This window comes from Rhinatrema bivittatum, chromosome 15 (genome assembly GCF_901001135.1).
Source record: "Rhinatrema bivittatum chromosome 15, aRhiBiv1.1, whole genome shotgun sequence".
NCBI classification, from domain to species: Eukaryota; Metazoa; Chordata; class Amphibia; order Gymnophiona; family Rhinatrematidae; genus Rhinatrema; species Rhinatrema bivittatum.
The window spans coordinates 56,791,845-56,817,276 of record NC_042629.1 but is presented as its reverse complement, the minus strand read 5'-3'; the positions used below and the strand labels follow the sequence as shown (position 1 = coordinate 56,817,276).

Genomic DNA, 25,432 nt, shown 5'->3' with positions numbered 1-25,432 from the left:
CGGTCGCTTATACAGCGGATGCCTTGTATGACTTGTTGCGCACATCGGCTCGTATTATGTCCTCGGCAGTCTCAGCCAGGAGGTTGCTGTGGCTCCGTCGTTGGTCGGCGGATGCCACCTCCAAGGCGAGGTTAGGTTCCTTTCCCTTTAAGGGCAAGTTGCTGTTCGGCGACGAGCTGGACCAGCTCATTAAGGATCTGGGTGACAACAAGGTTTACAAGCTGCCGGAGGATAAGCCTCGGCAACCTCGGGCGTTTGGTAACGCCAGGGCTCGCTTTCGTGGACAAAGGCGTTTCCGTGGGGGAAGAGGAGGTTCCTTCTCCCAACGGCAGCCGGCGACGAGATCCCAGGCCTGGTCTTCTTCTTCCTTTCGTGGCAGGAGGCCTCTACGTGGAGGCTCCTCCCAAGGCTTTCCTGCCATTAAGCCCGCGCAATGAAGGTGCGCGGGCCCACTCCTCCGTGCCCGTTATCGGAGGTCGGTTGTCCCGGTTCTGGGAGGAGTGGGCCGCAATTACTTCGGATCAATGGGTCCTCGACGTGGTTCGGTACGGCTACGAGTTGGATTTTGTACGTCCCCTCCGGGATCTCTTCCTGGTTTCGCCGTGCGGGCCCGTAGAAAAGCAGGTAGCTATAGCTCAAACGGTCGCCCATCTACAGGCTCTGGGGGCGGTGGTTCCGGTTCCCGGGGACCAGCTCAGGACGGGTCGGTATTCCATATACTTCCTGGTGCCCAAGAAGGAGGGCACCTTCCGACCCATTCTGGATCTCAAGGGAGTAAACAAGGCGTTGCGAGTGCCCCGCTTCCGGATGGAGACCCTCCGGTCTGTTATTGCGGCCGTCCACAAGGGAGAATTCTTGGCTTCTTTGGATCTGACAGAGGCCTATCTGCACATCGGCATAAGAGAACGGCATCAAAGGTACTTGAGGTTCATGGTGATGGGGGACCACTACCAGTTTTGCGCCCTCCCCTTCGGGTTGGCCACCGCGCCGAGAGTGTTCACCAAAGTTCTCGTGGTGGTAGCGGCTTCCCTCCGCCGGCAAGGCGTCCTGGTACACCCCTATCTCGACGATTGGCTCATTCGAGCGAAGTCGCACGAGGCATGCACCCGGGCGGTCTCCTTAGTGGTGCGCCAGCTGCAGAGGTTGGGTTGGGTAGTCAACTTCGCGAAGAGCAAGCTCGAACCAACCCAACAGCTGGAGTTCCTGGGAGCTCGGTTCGACACCTTGAGGGGCAAGGTTTTTCTTCCGCAACAACGCATGCTCAATCTCATGACTCAGGTACGGCGCCTGTTAGAGCTCGAGATTCCCACGGTCTGGGATTATTTACAAGTCATTGGTCATATGGTGTCTACTATGGAAATGGTACAATGGGCTTTTGCGCATATGCGTCCATTACAAAGAGCGCTTCTATCTCGCTGGGATCCCCGCTCGGAGGAGTACGGGATGGAGTTGCCTTTGCCGGAGCTGGCTCGCTCCAGTCTCTCTTGGTGGTTGATTCCGGCCAATCTCCTACAGGGGGTGGACCTCGAACCCCCGTTTTGGTTGGTGGTGACGACGGATGCCAGCCTGTCGGGCTGGGGTGCGGTCTGCCAGTCCCGTGCAGTCCAGGGCACCTGGTCAGCACTCCAGGCGACTTGGTCCATAAACCGCTTGGAGACCAGAGCGGTCCGCCTGGCCTTGCGTTGTCTCCTTCCGCTGGTACGCGGACGAGCAGTAAGAGTTCTGTCGGACAATGCGACCACAGTGGCGTACATAAATCGACAAGGCGGCACGAAAAGCCAAGCAGTAGCGTCCGAGGCGGCGCTGTTGATGTCCTGGGCGGAAAGGCACATAGAGCGTCTCGCGGCCACCCACATTGCCGGCGTGGACAACGTTCAAGCGGATTATCTCAGCCGGCAGCACCTAGATCCAGGCGAATGGGAGATCTCGTTGGAAGCGATGGCTCTCATCGCGCGGCGTTGGGGGACTCCGCGCTTAGACCTCATGGCGACTCGTCAAAATGCAAAGGCGGCCCGCTTCTTCAGTCGGAGAAGGGAGCACGCGTCAGAAGGGGTGGACGCGCTAGCCCTTCCGTGGCCTCGTCACATTCTTCTTTATGTGTTCCCTCCGTGGCCGCTGGTGGGGAAAGTGCTAAGGCGCATAGAGTCCCATCACGGTCCGGTGATTCTCGTGGCTCCGGAATGGCCGCGGCGCCCGTGGTTCGCGGATCTGGTCAACTTGGCAGTCGACGGCCCACTGCGTCTCGGTCATCTTCCCAATCTCCTTCGGCAGGGTCCAGTATTTTTCGATCTGGCGGATCGTTTTTGTCTGGCGGCTTGGCTTTTGAGAGGAAGCGGTTGAAGAAGAGAGGTTATTCGGACGCGGTGGTGTCTACTCTCCTTCGGGCGCGTCGATCTTCCACTACTCTCGCCTACGCGAGGGTTTGGAAGGTTTTCCATGATTGGTGTGACACGGCAGGTACGTCGGCCAGACGTTCGTCAGTGGCGGATATCCTTATGTTCTTACAGGATGGATTGAAGAAGGGGTTGGCGTATAATTCGCTTCGAGTTCAGGTGGCGGCTTTGGGCTGCTTGAGGGGTACGGTCGAAGGTTCTTCCCTTGCGAGTCATCCAGATGTGGCTCGTTTTTTGCGAGGGGTTAGAAACTTGCGTCCTCCCGTCAGGCTTCCCTGTCCGTCTTGGAACTTGAACTTGGTACTCCGCGGTTTGTGTGTGGCTCCGTTTGAACCTCTTAAGGCGGCTTCCTTGAAGGATCTCACCCTTAAGACTGTTTTCCTTGTCGCCATTTCCTCGGCTCGTCGGGTGTCGGAGCTTCAGGCTCTCTCTTGCAGGGAACCGTTTTTGCGCATTTCGGCGTCCGGGGTTTCCCTACGAACTGTTCCTTCCTTCCTACCTAAGGTGGTTTCCACGTTTCATGTCAACCAAACGGTGGAATTACCTTCCTTTTCGGACGAGGACCTACAGTCTGCTCAGGGTCGGGACTTGAGGCGTTTGGATGTCCGTCGGATTCTCTTACGCTATTTGGAGGTTACGAATGACTTTAGAAAGTCAGATCACCTTTTCGTGTTGTGGAGTGGGCCCAGGAAGGGTCTTCAAGCGTCCAAAGCTACGATTGCACGCTGGTTGAAAAGTGCTATTGCGTCCACGTATGTTGGCTGTGGTAAGCCTGTTCCCGCTGGACTTAAGGCTCATTCTCTGCGTTCTCAAGCGACTTCATGGGCAGAGAATCACTTGGTTTCGTGCCAAGAGATATGCAGGGCGGCCACATGGAAATCTTGGCATACTTTTTCCAGGCATTATCGCCTGGATGTCCGGGGACCTCCTGCAGAGTCCTTTGGGAGCAGTGTGATTCGAGCGGGACTCTCAGGGTCCCACCCCAGTTAAGGCGGCTCGGGTACATCCCAGCTGTCTGGACTGATCCTGGTACGTACTGGGAAAGGAAAATTAGGTTCTTACCTTTGCTAATTTTCATTCCAGTAGTACCATGGATCAGTCCAGACGCCCGCCCTTGGTGCTTCTGGGAGTCCGCTCGTAGTCTGTCGTTTTCATTGCAGTTTTCTGTCTTGTGTCGGTCGCCTCAGTGTCATGGGGCCGGTTGCTATTTTATAGCGTTCTTGTTGTACACTTGTGGTGTCCTGTTTGTTGTTTCTGGTTTTTTTACCTGTTTCAAGGACGTGGCTACTTGATCTGGTCACTGTTTAAAAAAAAAAAAAAAAAAAAAAAAAAAATTTTTGTGGAAGGACTTTGTGTGTAGTGCTTCTGCTTTGATATCACATATACTGAAGGACCGCAGGAGGCACACCAGTATATCTAGGGGGTGCTTTCAGTTTTCTCTCTGACTCCATCTGCTGGAGGGGAGGCATAACCCCAGCTGTCTGGACTGATCCATGGTACTACTGGAATGAAAATTAGCAAAGGTAAGAACCTAATTTTCCTTTTGAACAGAGAAAATTCAAAATTGATTATAGAAGACATAAACCAAAGCTTACAAGGTCATACAGCAAATGATAAAATTGCACCGTGAGCCAAGATGTACCTACTTCACAGTTTTATGCATAGTTAGGCCTGCATATATGGCTTTAGATGAATTTCCACAGATGCACTGGCTTGAATACTGCTTGATTCATATAGACTGTTTTTTTATCCAGACATTTCCCCTTATAGCACAATCATAAACCACTATTTTACCTTCTCTGACAAGAAGCAGACAAACACTGAGAGGATGACTGACTGGCTGTCTCTGCACCTCAGCTGAAAATGTTTCCAGAATGCAAAACATTTTGGAATATAATTGCTTCAAATGTTGTTTTCAGTGGACTTAATGACACTGGACTAAAGATTTGGTCACTTGCCTCTACTTTAAAGTATAAGGATATCCAGAAAGGCAATAATTTTTTTAAGCTATTGCTTTTAACATGGAGGCATGTGTTATAGAAATTCAATAGCAGAGCCAGACATCCTGATTGTCTCGCCTTTTAATAATAATTAGAAGTGACACTGTACGGATAAACTAATTATAGTGTCACCTCTGATCCATTCTACTTTATAAATAGATATCAGAATCTGTCCTTATGGTCATGCTATCCATTAGAAGTTAATGATTTGATTATGATCTTTTGAGGAATTATTGGACATAACATTAACTTTTGGAGGAAAGCTTGAAAATTGTTCTGAAAATTCACAAAATGAATGTTGACAATACATTTAAAAAAACATTTAAAAATGAAAACACAGTCTTAAAAATGTGAGATTTCATATTATATCCAAAGAGATCAGATGTATGTGAAAAAGCCCCGGGTCGTTTTAATAAATTTTGTATTTATTGCTAATTTCTACTCTGAAGTTCACTATTCGAGTGACATGCCTTTCTTCACCTATAATAAAGAATTGCGATATATGCTGATGAAATTTCTGTTTCTTCTTGTTTATAGCTTGGTTTTGGAAAGAGTATGCCCACCAACTGTGTGTGGTTAGATGGACTTTCTGCTAATATTACAGACCAGTATTTAACTCGGCATTTCTGCCGTTATGGACCTGTAGTAAAGGTAGGTGAGAAGTTGGTCTTTTCTTTGTTTTAAAGTATATTATTGCTATGTTCCTCTTCTTGGATCCTGTTCTTTACTAGAATTATACATACGGTCAGACCTGGTTTATTTTGTACATTTTTATGAACTTGTTTTATTCAAACCAAAGTGAAAAAAAACCAAACAAACCTTAGGTTTCCAAATTTGAATAGTACATGGAATGTTATGTGATTAGTCAGTCTGTAGTGATATGTAAACATTACGATAAATTTTAAGTATCCAGGTCTGGCTGTATCTGTATACACACACATATTTAACTATGCACAATGCGCACGTGTACACAAGCAGCCATATACACTACACCATCTTTGTAACACTTCTGTGGAACCCAGGACTTTTGAGTGTTATCAGTGTGCTATTATAAGTTTAGTATGAAATTTTAAACAAAGTTAATATGATTTTGAAATTTCCCGTATGCAGTCCTTAAAGCACCTAAGTAGCTGAAATTGTTGGGTCTTAGTGTGCTGCTTCTTTTGTTCTTTAATGTAAAGTGTAATCATTTAAAATGCCTTTTGCAATTGTACCTGCCATTATACCCAGGACAGCATTTAATTCTTTTAATTTGGTGGGAAGCTTGCCTGGTAATGATCTGAATGATAGGGAAGCAGCTGTAATTTATTAAATGAAGTCTCTGTGTAAAACAATATGTTTATGTGTTTCTTTTTACAAAGGCTGCAGTTACTAAAATCAAAGCGGCTTCTATGCTCCTGTGTGGGTTTGTTTGCATGCATACTTAGTAGCAAGAAGCCTTGAACTTTCCCAGAACACCAGAAAAATGGTATAATAAGAAGAAAACTGCACCTAACTGCATTTAAATTCCTTCAGTTTTTGACTAAAGAAAAACAGAACAAATGTAACAAAACACAGCAATTCCAGCTACATTGAGAACTATAAATACTGCATGGGAAAGATCTTAAATTTGTTTTCTCTATTTACTAGAGGAGGGAAGTACTAAGGGACTTGTTTTGGGTAAAGTGGCTGCAACAGTTTGATAAAGAGGCTGCAGTGTGCGTTGAATGTATAATTAACATTCCCTGCTGCTCAGGATGGTGGTACTATTTGTGCCTAAAATTCAACTGTCTTACCAGTAACAATAATATAGGAAAAATAAAGCCTCCCCCAAAGTTTGTATTTTCTGTCTTATTACAAACCTTTCCGGTTCAACATATCTTAAAAGAAGAGCCTGAAATAAACTTAGTTCTAAAATCAAAACTATTTTTGCATAGGGATTGGTGATTTATTTGTTGGGATGGATTTTTAAATCTTAGCTTTATTGATAACCAGTGCCTGAACCTGTCTTACTACATGGGATAAGAGGAAGCCAGCAATATCAAGCCATTATTAGAGCGAACAGAAATCCAGACTAGGATCTCCTTAACCCACTCCAGAGTGGATAAGGCTCTTATTTGTTTTTTTTTTTTTTGACAGGTGGCGTTTGATCGCTTAAAAGGCATGGCCCTGGTTCTCTACAATGAAATTGAATATGCACAAGCAGCTGTAAAAGAGACCAAGGGGAGGAAGATTGGTGGGAATAAAATTAAGGTGTGCAGAACCACCTTAATAAGAAACAAAATTAAAATGCATTCAGCTAATTCTTATGCTTAGCCTTTTAAGATCTCGTAACCTTAAAAAAAAAAAATCTAAATGTTTATAGTCTAGGAGCCTTGTCCTCCCCTCAAATCCCAGTATTATATGATCTTATCTTTTTTGTTTGTTTTTAATCAAACCGGAGTTTCTTAAGTTTTTTGATGTGGTAGTCTTTATATAAACTTCTGTTGTTACTGGTAAGCAGTTACACAACTATACCAAGGAACTGAAATTCTGAATTACCCTCCTTTTTAACAAAAAGGGTAAGAATCACTTCAAGTAACTTCATATGGAATGTAATCTATTGATCCAGTAACTTACAGCTCCAAGCAGGTAGAAGGAGTAGATATACAATATTCTTACACAAACCGGTAGTTCACAAAGTGGTGGTTCAGTTTACTAAGGAACTGGTCTCATTCTGTCTAGACCAAAACTGCAAAAATCAAACAAAAAAGCCCAATATACCTCGGCAATCTGAGGAAAATATCAATCAATCACTCATACAAATTAAACCTCAGTAGAGAATTTTTTTATCTTTTAGCAGATCAAGTTTGTAGGACCTTCATGACCTCAGCTTGCAAATGGCAACAAGCTGTATAGACCTCTGGTCCAACTTTATTATAATTTATTTTCAAACTCACTCTGAGTAAAGAACTTTTTATAAAAAGTCATGAAAGCCCCCGGGGCAAGTAGATCACATATTATAATTTCACCCAAGTACGAGGGTGAAATTATAATATGTGATCTACTTCTTAGGTTAAGCTGATGCTTCAGCAGGGGGGTGTTTGTGTATGTGCATGTATGTATGCAGGCACACCTTAAAGAAGGGTTAAAAATATACCATGGGAAAGAATGCTAAGTATATACATGGAACTAGCATTGAGCTACTCAGATCCAAGGAGAAGGTGAAATATATAAGGAAAGTGAAAATAAAACTTTTATTATTGATGGTGTGAGGTCAAAGCATTAATCCAGGCTTCTCAGAGTACTCTTGATTACCAGATACTATTTTAGAATGTAACTGCCTCGATCTAACCCCATTGTAGAGTGCAGTATATAAAACTTTTAAAATAAATAAATAACCAAAAGCATTCATTCCATAAGGGAGGGAAAGGGTGGACTCACTGATCCTCAAGACCCACAAACAAGTGTGGTTTTCAGGATAGCCACAGTGAATATGCTTTAGATAGATTGGCATGTACTCCCTTCATTGTCTGCAAATATGTACACATACACATACACACACATGTACACATACACACACACGCACACACATATTCATTATGGCATCCTCTCAGCTAGACCTGTTGAGGCTCTTGGAGACCAGAGCTGGCCATCCTATATTAGGCAATTTGAGACAGGGTTGCTTTTTTTTTTTTAACATATATATATATATATACCTCTTAGAACTGATAGATGAAAATATAATAAATAGCTGTAACTACATGGCCTTTTACTCAAGATGTTAAATGACACATGGATTGATTCATGCTCTAGTAAGTTTAGTAGAAAAGCACAATACATGCTGAACTTCCATATGAGAAGAACATTTCACTTGCTACCAATCTCATAAGTCACTATTCACTGAAATATTTGTGAGTGGGGGACCTGTTAGCTGTGAATTTTATTTGCCTACATTCCCACTATAGAGTACCTTGGCATGCATATAGCTCTTTGAAAATCCTTTTCTGAAAGAAAGCTTCTAACATGGATTTTTCTGATCTGGTAACTACATCATAGTCGCTGTAATTTATTTGCTTACTATATTTTTTTTTCTTTCTTTTTAGGTGGATTTTGCAAACAGAGAGAGTCAGTTGGCTTTTTATCGTTCCATGGAGTCATCAGGTCAAGATATACGAGATTTCTATGAAATGTTAGCAGAAAGAAGGTACAGGCATATTTCATAAACTGATTCAATTAAGATTCTTTAATCAGCATTAGAATGTTAAATGTGGCTCAATGAGTAATGATCCAATTCCCCATAGAGCCCTTTTTCCTGGCAGAGATCTACAACACAGTATTGCTATGTTATAATCCTGAAAGGTATAAATTACTGAAAATCTGGCAGTCAGATATGTTAAAGCAGTGTAGAGTCTTCAAAATATCAGCTGGCCTTCATGTGTTCTCATTTCTTTCTTCTCTTGATTTTATTCCTCAGTATTGTTCCTTTATTGTCTAAATATATATTTTATTTTAATATACTTCTGCTTGACATAACCTTTTGTTTTGGTGAAACTGTTCTAAAAATCCCCTGCTGAGTTCATTCTTAAACCGCATGGCTACATTTATACTTTATGCCTCAGTTTGATTCCCTTATAGGGTTCTGATTGCACAACTGTGCCTTAGTTTCCTTCAATTCATAATGGTAGCAGTAGCTTAAGCTTCCAAAAGATTTAAGGACTGATATCCCTTCAGGAATTAAATATAGATCACAGTGAAAGGAGTATCTTATTTTGTTGAAATCCAATTGAATTATTGAAAATTTCTGGTATTATTGCTTTAAAGGAGTACTTTGATTCGAAATATCTCTTTTCCTAGCGTGTAGCCAGATGGACTCAGGACCAATGGGTATTGTGCTCTCCTGATAGCAGATGGGAAACGGAGTCAGATTTCAACTCTGACGTCAGCCTACATATACCCATGCAGCATGCTTAGCTCTTTAGTATTTTTCCATCTCCCATAGCAGATGCTGACACTATCCAAAAGAGAATAGTGTATCATTTACAAAAAGGAAGAAAATTTACCTTTAAGAAGAGAGCCCCACGTCTCCTGCAGTGAAACCTAATGGTCCCTCACCCAGTCAAGACTTTCCTGAGGTCGATTCCATATTTCTCAGAGGTGAGCCTTAGTCCGCCAGCCGATCCCCAGCGTGGGTGATGCCCCCAGGGTGGCTGAAAGGCAGTGGGTGCAGATTCGAGCACGGCGGTGAAGGTATTTCCCTCCCCCCTCCCCCGCAGCTGGAGACCGCCCGGCACTTGACCAGTAAGCGCCGAGACCAGGTAAGGTAGAAACCTTTTCTTCTAAGTCTCCAGTCTCCAGAGCTCGAACAGCCTTACCGACCTTTCTCCGATGAGGTTTAAATCGGGTTGAGCAGCCGCCTTCTGGCTAGGCCCCGATCTGGTCAAGGGTCCACACACACGATGGACACACATGGAGGGGGTCCGCCATCTTGTTGCCGGGGTCGCCAGCACCATCTTCCCCCCTCGCCGTCGGTATACTCGGAGCAGGCCAGAGGCCCCTAACTTGAGTGCATCCGTAGGGATATATGCTTAACTGCGCACACATCTGGGTTGTGCGCACAACTAGGCCGCACCCACAACTGCGTGCATAATTGTGCCACGCGCACAAAAAATCCGCCGCCTGCACGCATAACTTGTGCATACGTACTGCGCATAACTTCTGCGCTCCCGACGCGCACAACTAAGGGCATCCGCGCGCATAACTCTCGCACGGACGAATTTTTAAGCCCTACACGCGCACAAACAATGGCACCACCATCCAAGAAGGCCAAGGGAACCTTCCTTTGCCCAGCCTGCCACTTCAGAGCTGCGCAGCCTGAATTAGAATCCCTGCTGTGCCAGCAGTGCGAACAGAACCAGGTAGAGCCCAATCAAGACCTCCCACAGCCAGGAGAGGGATCCGGAACCACTGATGATGGCACTCCAGACCTAACTATGTCCAACTCTGCACCCCCACAGGAAAGCTCCTCCGGGGCTACCACTACAATCCCTCTTGGCATCAACATGGACCCAGGAACCTTCTCCTGGGTGAAATTTTTCAAAGGGCTGCAAACCTTTGTCCAGGTGCAACCAGCCCCTGCTGTCCATTTGCCTCAAACTCTGCCGGAAGCACAAGCACTTCCCAGCATCTCCTGAGGCTCTCGAGACATGCCTCTCCTATCCAAGATCATCCCGGATGGAGAGCCAGACACCTCAGAGGAGGAAACAAACTCCCTGGAAGAAGGGGAAATCCCTCCAGGGATGGAGCCATACCGGACCATGCTCCGATTCTTCCACAAAGACGAATTACCAGCCCTCGTGTCCCAAACTATGAAGACACTGGGTCTCCCAGGCATGGACCCTTCATTGGAACCTAAAAGAATCCCATGTTGGTGTACATCCGTAAAGCATCCTGCTATTTTCCTATGTTGGAACCCATCAAGGAACTGATTGACCTGGAATGGAATGCTCCAGAGGCCAGTTTTAAAGGGGGACAGGCACTAGAAGCCCTTTACCCGCTGGAACCCACAGCCAAAAACTTCTACGCTTCCCTAAAGTGGAGGCTGTGATCTGCGGTGTCTCAAAACGCACCACAATCCCTGTGGAGGGAGGGGCGGCACTGAAGGTCACCCAAGACAGAAGGCTGGAAGCCATCCTTAAGCAGTCCTTTGATGTCTCAGCAATGACACCACAAATTGCCTCCTGCTGTGCCTTGGTGGCACGTTCCTGTTTGATCCTCTCCAGAGACGCTACCACGCCCAGAGAAGCGATGGAACCTGCGGTCTCCTTCCTCACCGATGCTACCACTGACCTTGTGCACACATTATCCAGGGGTGTCGCCGCCACAGTGGTGGCCAGAAGACAATTATGACTCCGAAACTGGTTGGCTGATGCGACTTCCAAGGCGAATCTCACAAAAATGCCTTTTAAAGGATCTCTCCTGTTTGGAAGCGAACTGGAGAAGTGAGGCAACAAATGGGATGAATCCCCAGTACCCCGATTACCTGAAGACAGGAACAAAAGAACATAGCGCTCCTCCACCCGAAGACCAAGGGTAGAGGATTGCAGTGTTTTAAACCTTACAGGAACACACAGTCCCAGGCACCTCGTACTTCAGGAAGGTTTCAGTTCTTTCGGAACAAGCACATTAAGAGAGGAGCAAGCTCAGGGGCAGGCTCCAGCCGTGCCCCACAATGAGAAGACGCAGGCCCATCCACAGGAAGAAGACATAGGGGGCAGACTTACCCTCTTCTACCAAAGATGGGTCGAAGTAACATCTGACAAGTGGGTCCTAACTATCATTCAAGAGGGATACGCCCTGGAATTCCAAAGCATTCCCCCAGACAAATTTATGAGATCACCATGCCCCTCCCACTCCAAGAGATTGGCAGTGGAAACCACGCTAGCAAGACCACTCAGCCTGAAGGCAATAACTCCGGTGTCTACGTCTCAACAAAATACTGGTCACTATTCCATCTATTTTATCGTTCCCAAGAAAGAAGGAACATTCCGACCCATCCTGGACCTCAAGGCAGTCAACCATTACCTGAAGGTACCACACTTCTGCATGGAAACCCTATGCTCCGTTATAATGGCAGTGCAACCGGGAGAATTCTTAACCTCCCTATCCGAAGCCTACTTTCACATCCCGGTCCATCAGGACCACCAGCGCTTCCTGTGCTTTGCGATACTGGACAATCATTACCAATTTCGAGCGCTACACTTCAGACTAGCCACCGCTCCCAGAACCTTCACCAAAATTATGGTGGTAGTAGCGGCAGCACTGAGGAAAGAAGTAGTTCTGTTACATTGTTACTTGGATGATTGGCTGATCAGAGCAAAGTCTCTGGAGGAGAGTCGCCATGCGACCACCAGAGTCAAGAATTTACTACAAGAGCTCGGGTGGGTCGTGAACACAGCTAATACCTGCCTACAGCCCTCCCAGTCACTAGAATACCTGGGAGTCCGGTTCGATACCAAGCTGGACAAGGTCTACCTTCCCCCTCCAAGGAGAAGGAAACTGATGGGTCAATTGTGAAACCTGTTGAACTCGGTTCGCCCCAAGGTATGGGACTACCTTCAAGTCCTCTGCCTCATGACCTCAACTCTGGAAGTTGTTCCGTGGGCAAGGGCCCATATGTGACCACTAAACGCTCCCTATTGTCACGATGGAATCCAGTGTCCCAGAACTACTCAATTCGCCTCCAGCTACTGACAGAGGTTCGGCATCAGCTTCAATGGTAGCTACAAGAAGAACACCTAAGCAGAGGCCTAAACCTATCCGCACCAAAGTGGATCTTGCTCACCACGGACATGAGTCTGCGAGGGTGGGAAGCCTACTTTCAGGAACTAACAGCCCAGGGACAATGGAACAAAGAAGAGGCGGAATGGAACATAAACCGCCTGGAAGCTCGAGTGGTCAGACTAGTCTGCCTGCGATTCAGCCACAGACTCTTGTCAGTCATGTTGGACAATGCACAACCGTGGCCTATATCAACCGCCAGGGAGGAACCAGGAGCCAGCAGGTGTCTCTGGAAATAGACCCTCTCATGGAGTGGGCAGAAACAAAGCTGCAAGGGATCTCTGCCTCCCACATCACGGGAAAAGACAACATCTCAGTGGATTACCTCAGCAGAGAGAGCCTAGACTCGGGGGAATGGTCGCTGGCAGACACAGCCTTCCAGATGATAGTCAATCGATGGGGTTCCCCAGCCATGGACCTCCTAGCAACTCGTCACAATGCCCAAGTCCCCAGATTCTTCAGCCGCAGACTAGAACCACAATCTCAAGGAATCGACGCTCTCGTCCAGAACTGGCCAGAGGAAGACCTCCTGTATGTCTTCCCACCCTGGCCGCTACTGGGCAGGGTCATTCACAAGATAGAGCACCACAGGGGACTAGTCCTACTAGTCGCCCTGGATTGGCCAAGAAGACCATGGTACACGGACATGCGAAGACTATTGGCGGGGAACCCTCTACGTTTACTGCCATACAGGGACCTTCTTCAGCAGGGACCGATCTCCCACGAAGACCCCAGCTCAATTCTCTCTTACGGTATGGCCCTTAAGAGGACTAACCTAAAGAAGTGCGGCTACTCAAAAGCCGTGATTGACACCCTGCTCCGAGCATGCAAGTTCTCCACATCTCTGTCTTACATACGGATCTGAAGAGTATTTGAAGCCTGGTGTGAAGACCACGCCCTCCTTCTGAGGACAGCCAAGGTTCCAACGATCCTAGAATTCCCACAGGACAGCATGCAGAAGGGGTTGTTGCTCAACTCCCTCAAGGTTCAAGTCGCTGCACTGGCCTGTTTCAGGTCCGAAGCGGACGGCATCAGACTGTCAACTCATCCTGATATGTCTCACTTCCTGAAAGGAGTTAAACAAATCTGGCCACCTCTAAAGTGGCCGGTGCCTCTATGGAACCTCAGCCTAGTACTAGACTTCCTAGCAGGGGAGTCCTTCAGACTGTCTCTACGCCTCTTAACCTTAAAAGACTGCATTCTTGATCGCAATATGCTCAGCTCGGCGCATCTCCGAACTTCAAGCATTATCCTGTCGAGAACCGTTCCTCAGGTTCACCCCAGGCACCATACAGCTGCGTACGGTACCATCCTTCCTTCCGAAAGTGGTTTCCCAGTTCCATATGAACGAGACCATATCCTTACCATCACAGGATGAACACACAGGTTCGGAAGACTCACACCTCCTTCGCCACCTGAATGTCGGCAGAATCCTAGTCTGATATCTCAAGAGATCGGAAGCCTTGCGCAAAACTGATCACCTGTTCATCCTTCATAGTGGGAAGAAACAAGGGGAAGCGGCTTCGCGGGCGACCATAGATCCGCTGGATCAAAGAAGTCATTAATATTGCCTACATAGAGGCAAGAAAACCACTACCTCTATAGGTTAAGGCGCATTCTACAACGGCCCAGGCAGTCCCCTGGTCTGAAATTAGTCTGCTTTCGCCAGCCGAGATCTGTCGGGCGGCGACATGGTCCTCCCTACACACCTTCTCCAGGTTCTACTGCCTGGATGTCCAGGCCAGGAAGGATACAGCCTTCGCAAGGGCAGCACTAAGTGGGCCACGAGCAGCCTCCCACCTGGTAGGGGAGTAGCTTTTGTACATCCCACTGGTCCTGAGTCCAACTGGCTACACGCTAGGAAATGGAGAAATTACTTACCTGATAATTTCGTTTTCCTTAGTGTAGACAGGTGGACTCGGCATCCCGCCCATGGCTGCTCCAGAAATAGAGAACCTCTGATATCAATCTCGAGACTGTACGGGTAAGCCTAGGCCTACCTCTGTGTTAAGACACCCGCAGTTACCTAGGTGTCGGCATTTATTGTTTCAGCGCACTGGCAGTCTCCAGTGCCAAAATGTTTTTATATATATAATCAGTTGAACCAGTTCAAAGTTAATCAAGTATCCTCAAGTGTAATCAAGATTCAAGCAACATATATCCAGACTGGCTTTTCGAGGAGAATACTGAAGAGCTAAGCATGCTGCACAGGTACATGTAGGCTGACGTCAGAGTTGAAATCTGACGCGGTCTCCCATCTGCTATCAGGAGAGCACAATACCCATTGGTCCTGAGATCATCTGTCTACACTAAGAAAAATGAAATTATCAGGTAAGTAATTTCTACATTTCAGGAGCATTGTGGTTTGAAAGCCCTTATAAGTTATTACTGGGGAGCTGGTTTCTGCCAGTAGTACTTTAGTACTAGCTAAAAATGTATAGTAAGAAAGTAAATCATTTTAGTTAACTCCAAAGTTGGTTGCTTCATCTTCCTTTCTGGTTTTTCACAGCACTGCCCTATCCTGTATCTTAAATGATTCATGACCTTTATAGCAAGAAAATATTCTGTGGATTTCAAGAATTTATACACCGTGAAGTTGATATCAAAGGTTTTGTGTGGTTAATATTTTGTTACCCGCCCAAAATATGATGCTTGAATATTTCTTTCTGACTATAAATTTTGTGTGCATAACTTTTTGTAAGCACAGAATTTACTTGGCCAAAAAGATGCAAAATAGGGGTGGAGCAAAACTTTAGTCTTTCAGCGCACATATTGAGTGCTTTCCAGCTAAAGTTATGTACTCTATTATGGTCAGAAAAATATCTGTCCTAACTTTACCAGGGTAAAGATAATGACCATAATTTTATCTGCATATATGCAACAGCAGACTTATCTGGATAAGTTTCAGTGAATATCCATGAAAAGTTATACGTAACTTTAACCAAGATAAATTTGCCACTAGCTGGTTCTTGGAATTTTGACTTAATTGAAATTTTGATTAAAGTCACAAATGGATGTAGTCATTATCCATTGGAGGTCACATTTAGAGACTCCTAGTATCATGTTTTCTGCTAAAATTGTATAGTATCTAGGCTAGGTTTCATTTATGACAAATATACATCCTCTCTGACTCCTATCAACACCTTCTGTGCCCTTTTAATTCTCTTCCTCCTTACAATTTCAGTTTTTAAATCTGTTTTACCTAGGAAGTGACTTTAAATTGTACATTGTTCTAAAGAGTTATACGGTTTAATAAAATGTCACTACAGGCACATGAATCTTATGTAATTGATTGGAATTCAAATGTTTTTTTCCTATAAATTTTTGCTATTCTTGCATTCTACTAGGTTTTGTAGTTCCTGTGGTGACAAAGAAACTCTAGTACTAGTACATGTATTGCTGTGTTTGCAAATCAAGGATCTTTCCGTTTTTACTACATTATTCTCAGATGACATTGTAAAAGATGCTTGGATAATAGAGTTATTGAAATTTAATTCATCACACTTTTAAATTCTGTTTTTCTCTGTGTGTTGTGTGACAGCTAATTGGATAGCAATTTACAGTCTTCCGTGGAATGTATTTTCATTGGTCTCTGAAAAAGAGCCCTTGAGTTTCCTTAGAGAAAGTGCCAGTGCTTATACCATGCTGCTGTAGACTAAACTTTTCAAAAATCAAGTGATATTTCAGATTTGGAGAGTGAAAAGATGGCAAAAAAAAAAATTCTCAATTTAAGATCTGGCAAAAGGAATTAATGCAGTATGAGTGCATCAGACAATATTCTTAAACATCCAAGAGACACTTTTTGGATCGTGTGTATGTATATATATATATATATATATATATATGTGTGTGTGTGTGTGTATAAATTAATGAATTTATTATAAAGCTTTCTGGTTTAGGATGCTATATAATGCAAAATAATAATAATGTGAAGTTTGGTACATTTTTCAGAAGATCCCCCCCCCCTCCCCATTTTTAAATGTACTACCATTTCAAGTCATCTTCAAAAAGAATAGTGGAGGGAAGAATCATAAAGTAGGCAAATGTACAAGGTAGTGAATATAAATTTCTATTACACTCCTCCAGCATTGGACACCTCTGTTCAGGGAATGTAATAAACCTTGAGAATGTTAAAATCTGACCATGCTGTCTGTCTGTTTTTTTGGCAGAGGAGAAGAGACCCGTAGAGGATCATATGAATACACTGCAGATCGTACATATTATGACACTGTTCGAGCACCTGGCACATTTCCAGAGGATCCTAGGAGAGAATACCCAGCACGAAGCAGAGAATTTTATGCAGACTGGGATCCTTACCAAGGAGATTATTATGACCCTCGATACTATGAGGACCCAAGGGAATATAGGGAATACAGAGACCCTTATGAGCAAGACATAAGGGAATACAGTTACCGACAGAGGGAACGTGAAAGAGAGCGGGAACGATTTGAATCTGACCGGGACAGAGATCATGAAAGGAGACCAATGGAACGCAGTCAAAGTCCAACTCATTCAAGGCGTCCTCAGAGCCCTGGAGCATCTCCTTCACAATCTGAAAGACTGCAGAGTGACTCTGAACGTAGAATCTACAGCCGCTCCTCAGACCATAGTGGAAGCTGCAGTTCACTTTCTCCTCCAAGATTCGATAAACTTGACAAAGCCCGCACAGAACGTTTTGTCAAGAATGAAAAAGTAGATAAAGAACGTCCTTTTGAACAAGAAAGGAGTGACAAAGAAAAACGTTTAATGAGAAAGGAGAAGCCTGAAAAAACAGAAAAGGATAAAAGCGATAAGTTAAAACGAAAAACAAAAATTAATTCACCAAGCTCACAGTCTTCTGAAACTGACCAGGAAAATGAAAGGGAGACCAGTCCTGAAAAATTAAAGGGCAACAGTAAACCAATTAAAGATAAAGTTGACAAAGAAGGGGCATCTAAAAATCGCCTAGAATTAATGCCATGTGTGGTGCTGACAAGAGTAAAAGAAAAGGAAGGGAAAGTTGTAGATCCACCTGCTTTGGATAAATTGCGAGGAAAACTTGACAATGACACAGTTAAGTCCCCACCTCTTGAGCAAAAAGTCCAGATATCTCGAGTTGAACAACCAAAACTTGACCAGAGTAAACCAGAAGCTATTAGGAGTAAAGTGCCAAAAGAAAAAGTGCTTGCCAGCCATGTGGAGGTAGTAGACAAAGATGGAAAACTAAAAGCCAAGAAGCACCTTAAAGGAGAGCAAACTGTGGAAGTGACTAATGCAGTAGATCTTGACAAACTGGAAGCTCGTAAAAGACGGTTCGCTGATGTAAATCTGAAACCTGACAGGCAAAAGCTGGAAGTCAAAAGAAGCAGCCAAGATGAGGAAGATGTACGCCTGGTCATAAAAAAGCAACCTGATATGACCAATTCCTTCAAAGAAACTACCATATTAAGGGATGTGGAGTCTGAAAGAAAGCCCTTGAGAAAAGAACTGCTTAAAAGAGAATTAAGAAAAATCAAAACTGAAAGGTTTATTACTGGTACCAGCCCCAAAGAAAGTCAGGAGTCTGCTAGTATTTTAGTGGGATTGGGTTTGCGTACAAGCTTAGAGCTGCAATCAAGATTGGGAGAGCCAGTTGATGAACTATTAGAACCTCAAGAAATCCCTGTCAGGAAACTCATAAAACCACAGCATAGGCAAATACAGCTAATGGATGATCAAGGAACAGAAAAAGAAATGACTAAAGAAGGTGGTAGGAAAAATTACTATGGATTTCCTGAAGAGTTTCATGATCATAAACTTGGTCAAGAGAAACCTCTGTCTGCAGATCCAGAAGAAAAGATTGGCATAGACATTGACCACACACAAAGCTACCGGAAGCAAATGGAGCAAAGCAGACGGCTTAAACAGCAGATGGAAATAGAGATAGCAAAATCTGAGAAGTTTGGCAGTCCTAAGAAAGAAATAGATGAGTATGAGAAACGTAGCCTTGTGCATGAGGTGGGTAAACCCCCTCAAGATGTCACAGATGATTCTCCCCCTAGTAAAAGGAAAAAGACTGATCATTATGAGTTTGAGATTAGCACTAAAAGAGAGAGAAATTATAGAAGCTCTCGCCAAATAAGTGAGGATTCTGAAAGGACTGCTTGTTCTCCAAATCTTAGACTTTTTCCCTATCATGATGATGAGGACACACTAGATTCTCCTAGGCTGCTACCAGTGAAAGAAATGAAAGAATCACCAAAAATAGATGAAAAGGGCCTTTCTTGTTCCAATATGACAGTCAGGGAGGACTCCCTGAAATTTAACCCATATGAATCCAGCAAGAGAGAGCAGATGATGGATATTGCTAAAGCTAAGTTGTCCATTCTGAGTTCTGAAGAAGAATCAAACAAATGGGATTGTCAAGTGAAGCAAGAACCTGGTAGAGACATCAGCTTCCCAAGCAGTGTAGTGAAAAGAGAAAGCATACGAAAACGATCCCTAAGGGACCTGGAACCAGGAGAGGTACCTTCAGACTCAGAGGAGGAAAATGACAGCAAACCCCATTCCCCTAAAGTCTCGTCTTTATTAGAAGGCTCTAGATTTTCTTTTTTGCTACGAGATGGAGAAGAAAAGTCACGTGAAAGAGATGAAAGACTTTCTAGCTCTTTAGAGAGAAACAAGTTTTATTCTTTTGCATTGGACAAAACAATAACACCAGATACTAAGGCTTTGCTTGAAAGAGCTAAATCCCTTTCTTCATCTAGAGAAGAAAATTGGTCTTTTTTAGACTGGGACTCCAGGTTTGCTAGCTTTAGAAACAACAAAGACAAAGAGAAAGTAGACTCTGCTCCAAGACCTATTCCTTCATGGTATATGAAAAAGAAAAAAATTAGGACAGATTCAGAAGGAAAACTGGATGATAAGAAAGAGGATCATAAAGAGGAAGAACAGGAAAGACAAGAATTGTTTGCGTCCCGATTTTTGCATAGTTCCATCTTTGAACAAGACTCAAAACGCCTGCAACATCTAGAAAGAAAAGATGATGACCTTGACCTCATGTCTGGTAGGCTGTGTGGCAAGCAAGTGTCTTCTGAAGTGGTGACTAGCATACCTGATTTAGTGCAAGAGCCAGTTGTTTTGTTTCATAGCAGGTTTATTGAACTCACACGGATGCAACAAAAAGAAAAAGAAAGAGATCAAAAACCAAAGGAGACTGAAAAGCAGGAAGAGAAAGAGATCCAACCCAAGACACCAGATTCAACTCTTGATGCTAAAGAGCCAGAACTTAGATCTCCCTCATCAGGGGCACCACCTCTAGTCACATTTCCACTGCCACCCTCAATCACAGCTCCATCATTACCTTCAGTTACAATGGCAACACCAGACCCAGCCCTATTGGTTTCAGAGAAAACTGTAAGTGAAAAAGCATCAAATGATGTGATTTCAGCAAGAGAAGAAAAGCCATTGGAACCTGCACCAGAAGAATCAAAACCTGTATCTGAACCCGCTGCTTCTAATACAGTTGATCTTCCAGAATTATTAAAACCTGCTCCGGTCATAGAGGAAAAAAAAGAAATAGTAATAGCCCCTCTACCACCTGAAGACTCCATGCCAAGGGAGAATCCCTCATATCTAGATACCAAGCCACCGACACCAGGTGCATCATTTTCTGAAGTAGACATCAGTGTGGATGTAGAACCTGAAATAACAGAGCCCAACATAAAATTTTCCAAACCCATTCAAAAAACAGAAGAATCTAGTGAACCTAAGGAAGAAAAATCTTTGACTGTTGCAAACAGTGATTCTAGTACAATTCAGAAATCAGAAAGTATAACAGAGATACCACCTCATGTTTCTGACAATGACATGGAAACTGAACCCCCTGTCATTGTAAAAGATAAAAAATCATACAAAAATAAACGTTCAAAGACTCCTGTGCAGGCATCTTCTGCCAAAGTCACAGAGAAACCTGCCACAAGGAAGAGTGAAAGAATTGACCGTGAGAAACGTAATCAATCAACCTCTCCACGTGGTGAGGTCCAGAAACTTGTAGAACTGAAACTGGAGACAGAGAAAATTTCAAGAAATGCTGCTAAATCACCCAGCTCTGCAGTGGAGCCCGAAATCTCAGAACTAAGTTTGCCAGTTGGTCGAACTAGACGTAGAAATGTAAGATCAGTGTATGCTAGCACAGGAGACAATGATGGTCCATCTTTAATAAAAGAACCAGTAGAACCACCAAGGACTACCAGAAAGAGAGTAGAAAAAGAACCACAAGAAACAGTTGTAACTGTACCTAATCCACCAAGAAGAGGGAGACCTCCAAAATCTCGTAGAAAGACAGCAGAAGAGATAGTACCCATCAAAGTGGATAAAGCAAAGCAAGAGGTGGAAGAGGTTGAAACTAAAGAAACAATTGACATACCCAAACCTGTAGAGGGATGGAGGTCTCCAAGATCTCAGAAACTCTCACACAATCATCCTTCATTTTCTGGTAGTCAAACAGGGAAAAAAGGGAAAAATGAACCAAAAGTACCAGATGTGTTAGCAGAATCCAACGAAGATGCTACCCAAAAGTCCCTTCAAGAAAGTAATGAAAGCAATAAAGTGAAGTCTCCGAAAGAAGAACCAGCATCAGAGCAAAAACGTGACAAAAAGGAAGCAGAGACAAGTAAAAGTACCCCAGAAGTCTCGCCAGTTGAAATTGTTGAGAAAAAAGCCCCTGAAAAAGTTATTAAACCTAAAATAGGAAGACCTAGAAGTGCAAAAACAACTTTAGAGCAAGAGTTGCGTTTGAAAAATGTAGAAATACGTCTCAATGTAGATGAGGTCAAAGGTGCTCTGAGGCCAAGTGAAGAGGATGCTGAACCTGTGGCAGAGTCATCAGCAAAAATAAAAAGCCCCCCAAAAGAAGATAATTTATCACCCCCCTTCATAAAAACAGAGCCAGAGGTGTCATTCCCAGACACATCTGAAATCGATGCAACACACGAACCCAAGCTTTCTCCTGAGGCTGCACAGTTAGCCAGGCAAATTGAACTTGAACAGGCTGTTCAGAACATTGCAAAGCTCACTGAAACTTCTGCACTTGCTGCATATAAGGATCAGGCAGCTGATGTGTCCGAGGTTCGTCAGGAGGAGGAAGGAGAAAAACCTGCACATCAGGCTAATGAAACTGAGCTTGCGGCAGCAATTGGTTCCATTATCTATGATATTTCTACTGATGCAGAAAACTTTCCAGCTCCCCCAACATATCCCGCTGAAGCAGACTCTGAAGTTTCAGGAGATCCAGTGGTGGTTCCTTCACAACAAGAAGTAATGGAGCCTGAAACTGTTCAGGCAGTAAGCAATATCTTAGAATCAGAAGCTAACTGTACAGAGCGTTCAGTAACTGCTCCTGCCTCCACTGCAGTACCAGAAACTTCAAACACTAAAGAGAGAGAGATAAGTTTAAGTGAATCTTCAAACTCTGCACAAGAAGCAGAACCTCTACAAGAGGCTGATGCTCCTCGAAAAAGGCGTACAAAGATAACGCGTCAGAAAAGTAAAAGGTATGCCAGCAAGAAAGTGGAAACTGTGGATACCAGTAATTTTGATCCTGGAAGTATACGAGGCAGGTCTCCTATTGAGAAGGAAATCAAATCATTAACAGCAGAAGTTTTGAAAGATGAAAAGAATAATGAAAGTATTCTCCCAGCACTTCCTGAACAGAATATTTCTAAACCAAGTCTGAATATAGTGACTGAGACCATTTCTTTTGATTCTGCTATTGAAAGCAAGATTTCTGCTGAAGGAGCAGCTCCTGTGGACTTGCCACCTTTTGCTGTTCCAGTGGATGATGTAAGCCAAACAAGTTTCAACTTACAGTCAAGTGTTGAAAGTGCACCTGTAACACCTCCAAGTTCATCAAGTATAACGGTTCCTACAGTTCCTTCTGCTACAGCAGCAAAATTACCAACTCCTGTCCCAGCTGGAATAGTTCCTCATCATTCCAGTACTGGGATTATAACAGAATGGATGCAAAGGCATGATGAATCCCGTGCTCGTTCCACTCCTCCACCAGCTATGCCTCCTGACACTAAGGCTTCTGATATTGATACAAATTCCAGCACCTTGAGGAAGATTCTAATGGAGCCCAAATATGTTTCATCCGCAGGTATCACAACTACAATTGTTACCACTGCTATAGCTGAGCCAGTTAGTGCACCTCGTGTGGAAGAATCATCTCATCCACCAGTGGAAGCCATAAAACCAGTATCTGAGGAGAAAACAGCAGTTCCTGTTACCAATACTGTGGTTCCTCCTGCAGCTGAAGCACCTGTTTTCATTGAGAAGGAAAAAATAACCACAGTCATTGCTCCAAAAGCTACTTCAGTTATCAGTCGAATGTCCCACAGTTTTGATTTTGATGATACTCCCAGGATAACATTGGTAAAGCAACCACCTCAGTCAGCCCCCCCGACTATCCCTTCTCCAAAATACAAGCAGAGGGCAAGTACAAACGATAACAGGTCATGTATGAAACAAGCTATGTCTATTATTGAAGATAGGCCTGTGGAAACTGGCTCTAGCCCAGGCTTGCGGGTTAACACTTCAGAGGGTGTTGTGGTACTGAGTTATTCAGGGCAGAAGACAGAAGGGCCTCAACGAATTAGTGCAAAGATCAGTCAGATTCCCCCAGCAAGTGCTGTAGATATAGAGTTTCAGCAATCTGTATCTAAATCTCAGATTAAACAAGAGCCTATTACACCATCCCAGCCAACATCGAAAGGTGCTCAAACCTCTGCCGGTTATGTCTCCACCCATTCTTCTTTGGTCTTAGGATCGCAACCATACAATGCATCACCTGTAATATCATCTGTGAAACAAGATCGTTCCTCTGAAAAGTCAGAATCATGCCACATTTCTGGCCTAAACTCTGTTTCTCAACCTGGAGCTGTTAAAGTTCTCTCTCAGCCTGTTAACACTCCTCCAGTTCTAGTGCATAACCAGAAAATGCACTCTCCAAGTATGTCTTCTGCTAATAAAAAGACTGTAGATCCTACTGCATTGAAGGTGGAATCTAAAGTTCTTCAGCCAACAAATTTAAGCCCAGGTCTCAGTCCTCATCACTCTTCCATATCTGGTAAAATCCATTCAGAAGTTAATCATGTCCGTTCAGGGCCCAGCACTCCAACAGAGCGTACCCTTCCTCATTTGGGTGTTGTAAAACAAGAGCCACACTCACCTCGTACTACTGGACATTCTCAGTCTCAATTTCCTAGGTCTTGTCATCCCAATGTCACCTCTTCAGCTGCTTTAACTAGCAACACTGTTATGTTGGGTCCAGGAATCTCTGTGCCTCCATACATATCCAGCATACATCCAGAGCAGACGGTCATCATGCCACCTCATAGTGTGACCCAGCCAGTATCCCTCAGTCACCTCTCACAAGGTGATGTAAGAATGAACACACCCCCTCTGCCTGGCATATCATATGGCATCAGACCAGAAGCACTACACTCTCCTAGAGCAGCTCTGCAGACTCAGATTGACATTCGACCCCAAAGGTCAAGCACCCCTCAACCAGCTCCTGTCAGAGATATGGTCATGTCTCCACTATCTTCTCAGCATCCCCAGGATGATGACATGCATTACCACCACCCTGTATGTAGAGGATCAGCACCTGTACAGTCTGATGTACTAGTGATGCAGCCAGACTACCATTTGCCTGCTTCAGGAATGCGACTTGATCCATACAGTGTTCCCCGAGATGTAAGGATGATGATGCACCCTCATTTGGCAGCTGTAGGTGATCACCACCCTGAAACAAGGCAATCTAGAACACCAGAAGGGTCTGTGAAAACGCCGCCTGCCAGCAAAACACCACAACCTGGGAAAGACCTGGCTAAACCACCTGAAGTAAAAATGGCCCACTCTCCCCACAGTGAGTCCCGGCTTCTCAATGTCCCTCCCAGTTCTCAGCTGTCTGGCATTTCTTTAACACAACCTGTTGTGGTACCCCATGGTGTACCCCTTATCCATCCTTCTGGTACTTCATTTCATGATTATCGACCTGTGTACAGTGACATAAGATCTTACCACCCAGGAGCTCAACTACCACACACTCCGTTTCCTGGTGCATCATCCATTGGCCTTTCTTCCCGCAGCATAACCCCATCCCAGGTAAGAAATTTGTGGTTGAATTACTGTTTACCTTAAATATAAATATAAATATTCACTAGATAACTTGGAGGTTTTGCAACAGGCCAACCAGAATGCAGCGTTTTCCTTGAAAGAAATGCTTCCCAGAACCTGATTGCCCCAGCCAACCTAGCTCAAGGCCTTGCCAAATTGAACCTAGGTTTTCTAAGCTTAACTATATTTACACAATGCTGGGTTTCACATTAGGAGTTACCACTCAGGAAAAAGACCTTTGAGTCATTGTGAACAATGCATTGAAATCCTCAGCTCAGTGTGCTGCAGTGATCAAAAAATGAAATAGAATATTAGGAATAATTTGGAAAGGAATAGTAAACAAAACTGCAAATATGCCTCTGCATGGTGTCATCACACCTTCAGTATTGCCATTCTTATTCCTCCATGTCTAAAAAGACCCAGTGGACCTATAGAAAAGTTACAAAGAAGAGCAATAATGAATGGCTCCCTCATGAAAGACTTAACAGTTTAGGCTGTTCAGGTTGAAGAAGAGACAACTGAGAAGGGGGTTCTAAGAGATTTTGAAAATCATGCGTGATATGCTAAGGTTTTTTCCCTGCTTTGATTACTACTGTAGAAAGG

At 44.3% G+C, this 25,432-nt stretch overlaps 1 protein-coding gene across 6 annotated transcripts in view; it reads left to right on the top strand.

Annotated features, from left to right (window-relative positions):
• Positions 1-25,432, top strand: part of SPEN (spen family transcriptional repressor) — a 294,674-nt gene that overhangs the window by 215,123 nt on the left and 54,119 nt on the right. For 5 of the 6 annotated variants that reach the window (XM_029578478.1, XM_029578477.1, XM_029578482.1 and 2 more), the window contains 4 exons: positions 4,931-5,044; positions 6,512-6,625; positions 8,458-8,558; positions 16,861-24,817. In XM_029578478.1, coding sequence (XP_029434338.1) covers positions 4,931-5,044; positions 6,512-6,625; positions 8,458-8,558; positions 16,861-24,817 — 8,286 coding nt within the window. The remainder of the gene's footprint in view (positions 1-4,930; positions 5,045-6,511; positions 6,626-8,457; positions 8,559-16,860; positions 24,818-25,432) is intronic. The other variant, XM_029578481.1, reaches the window with a different exon arrangement.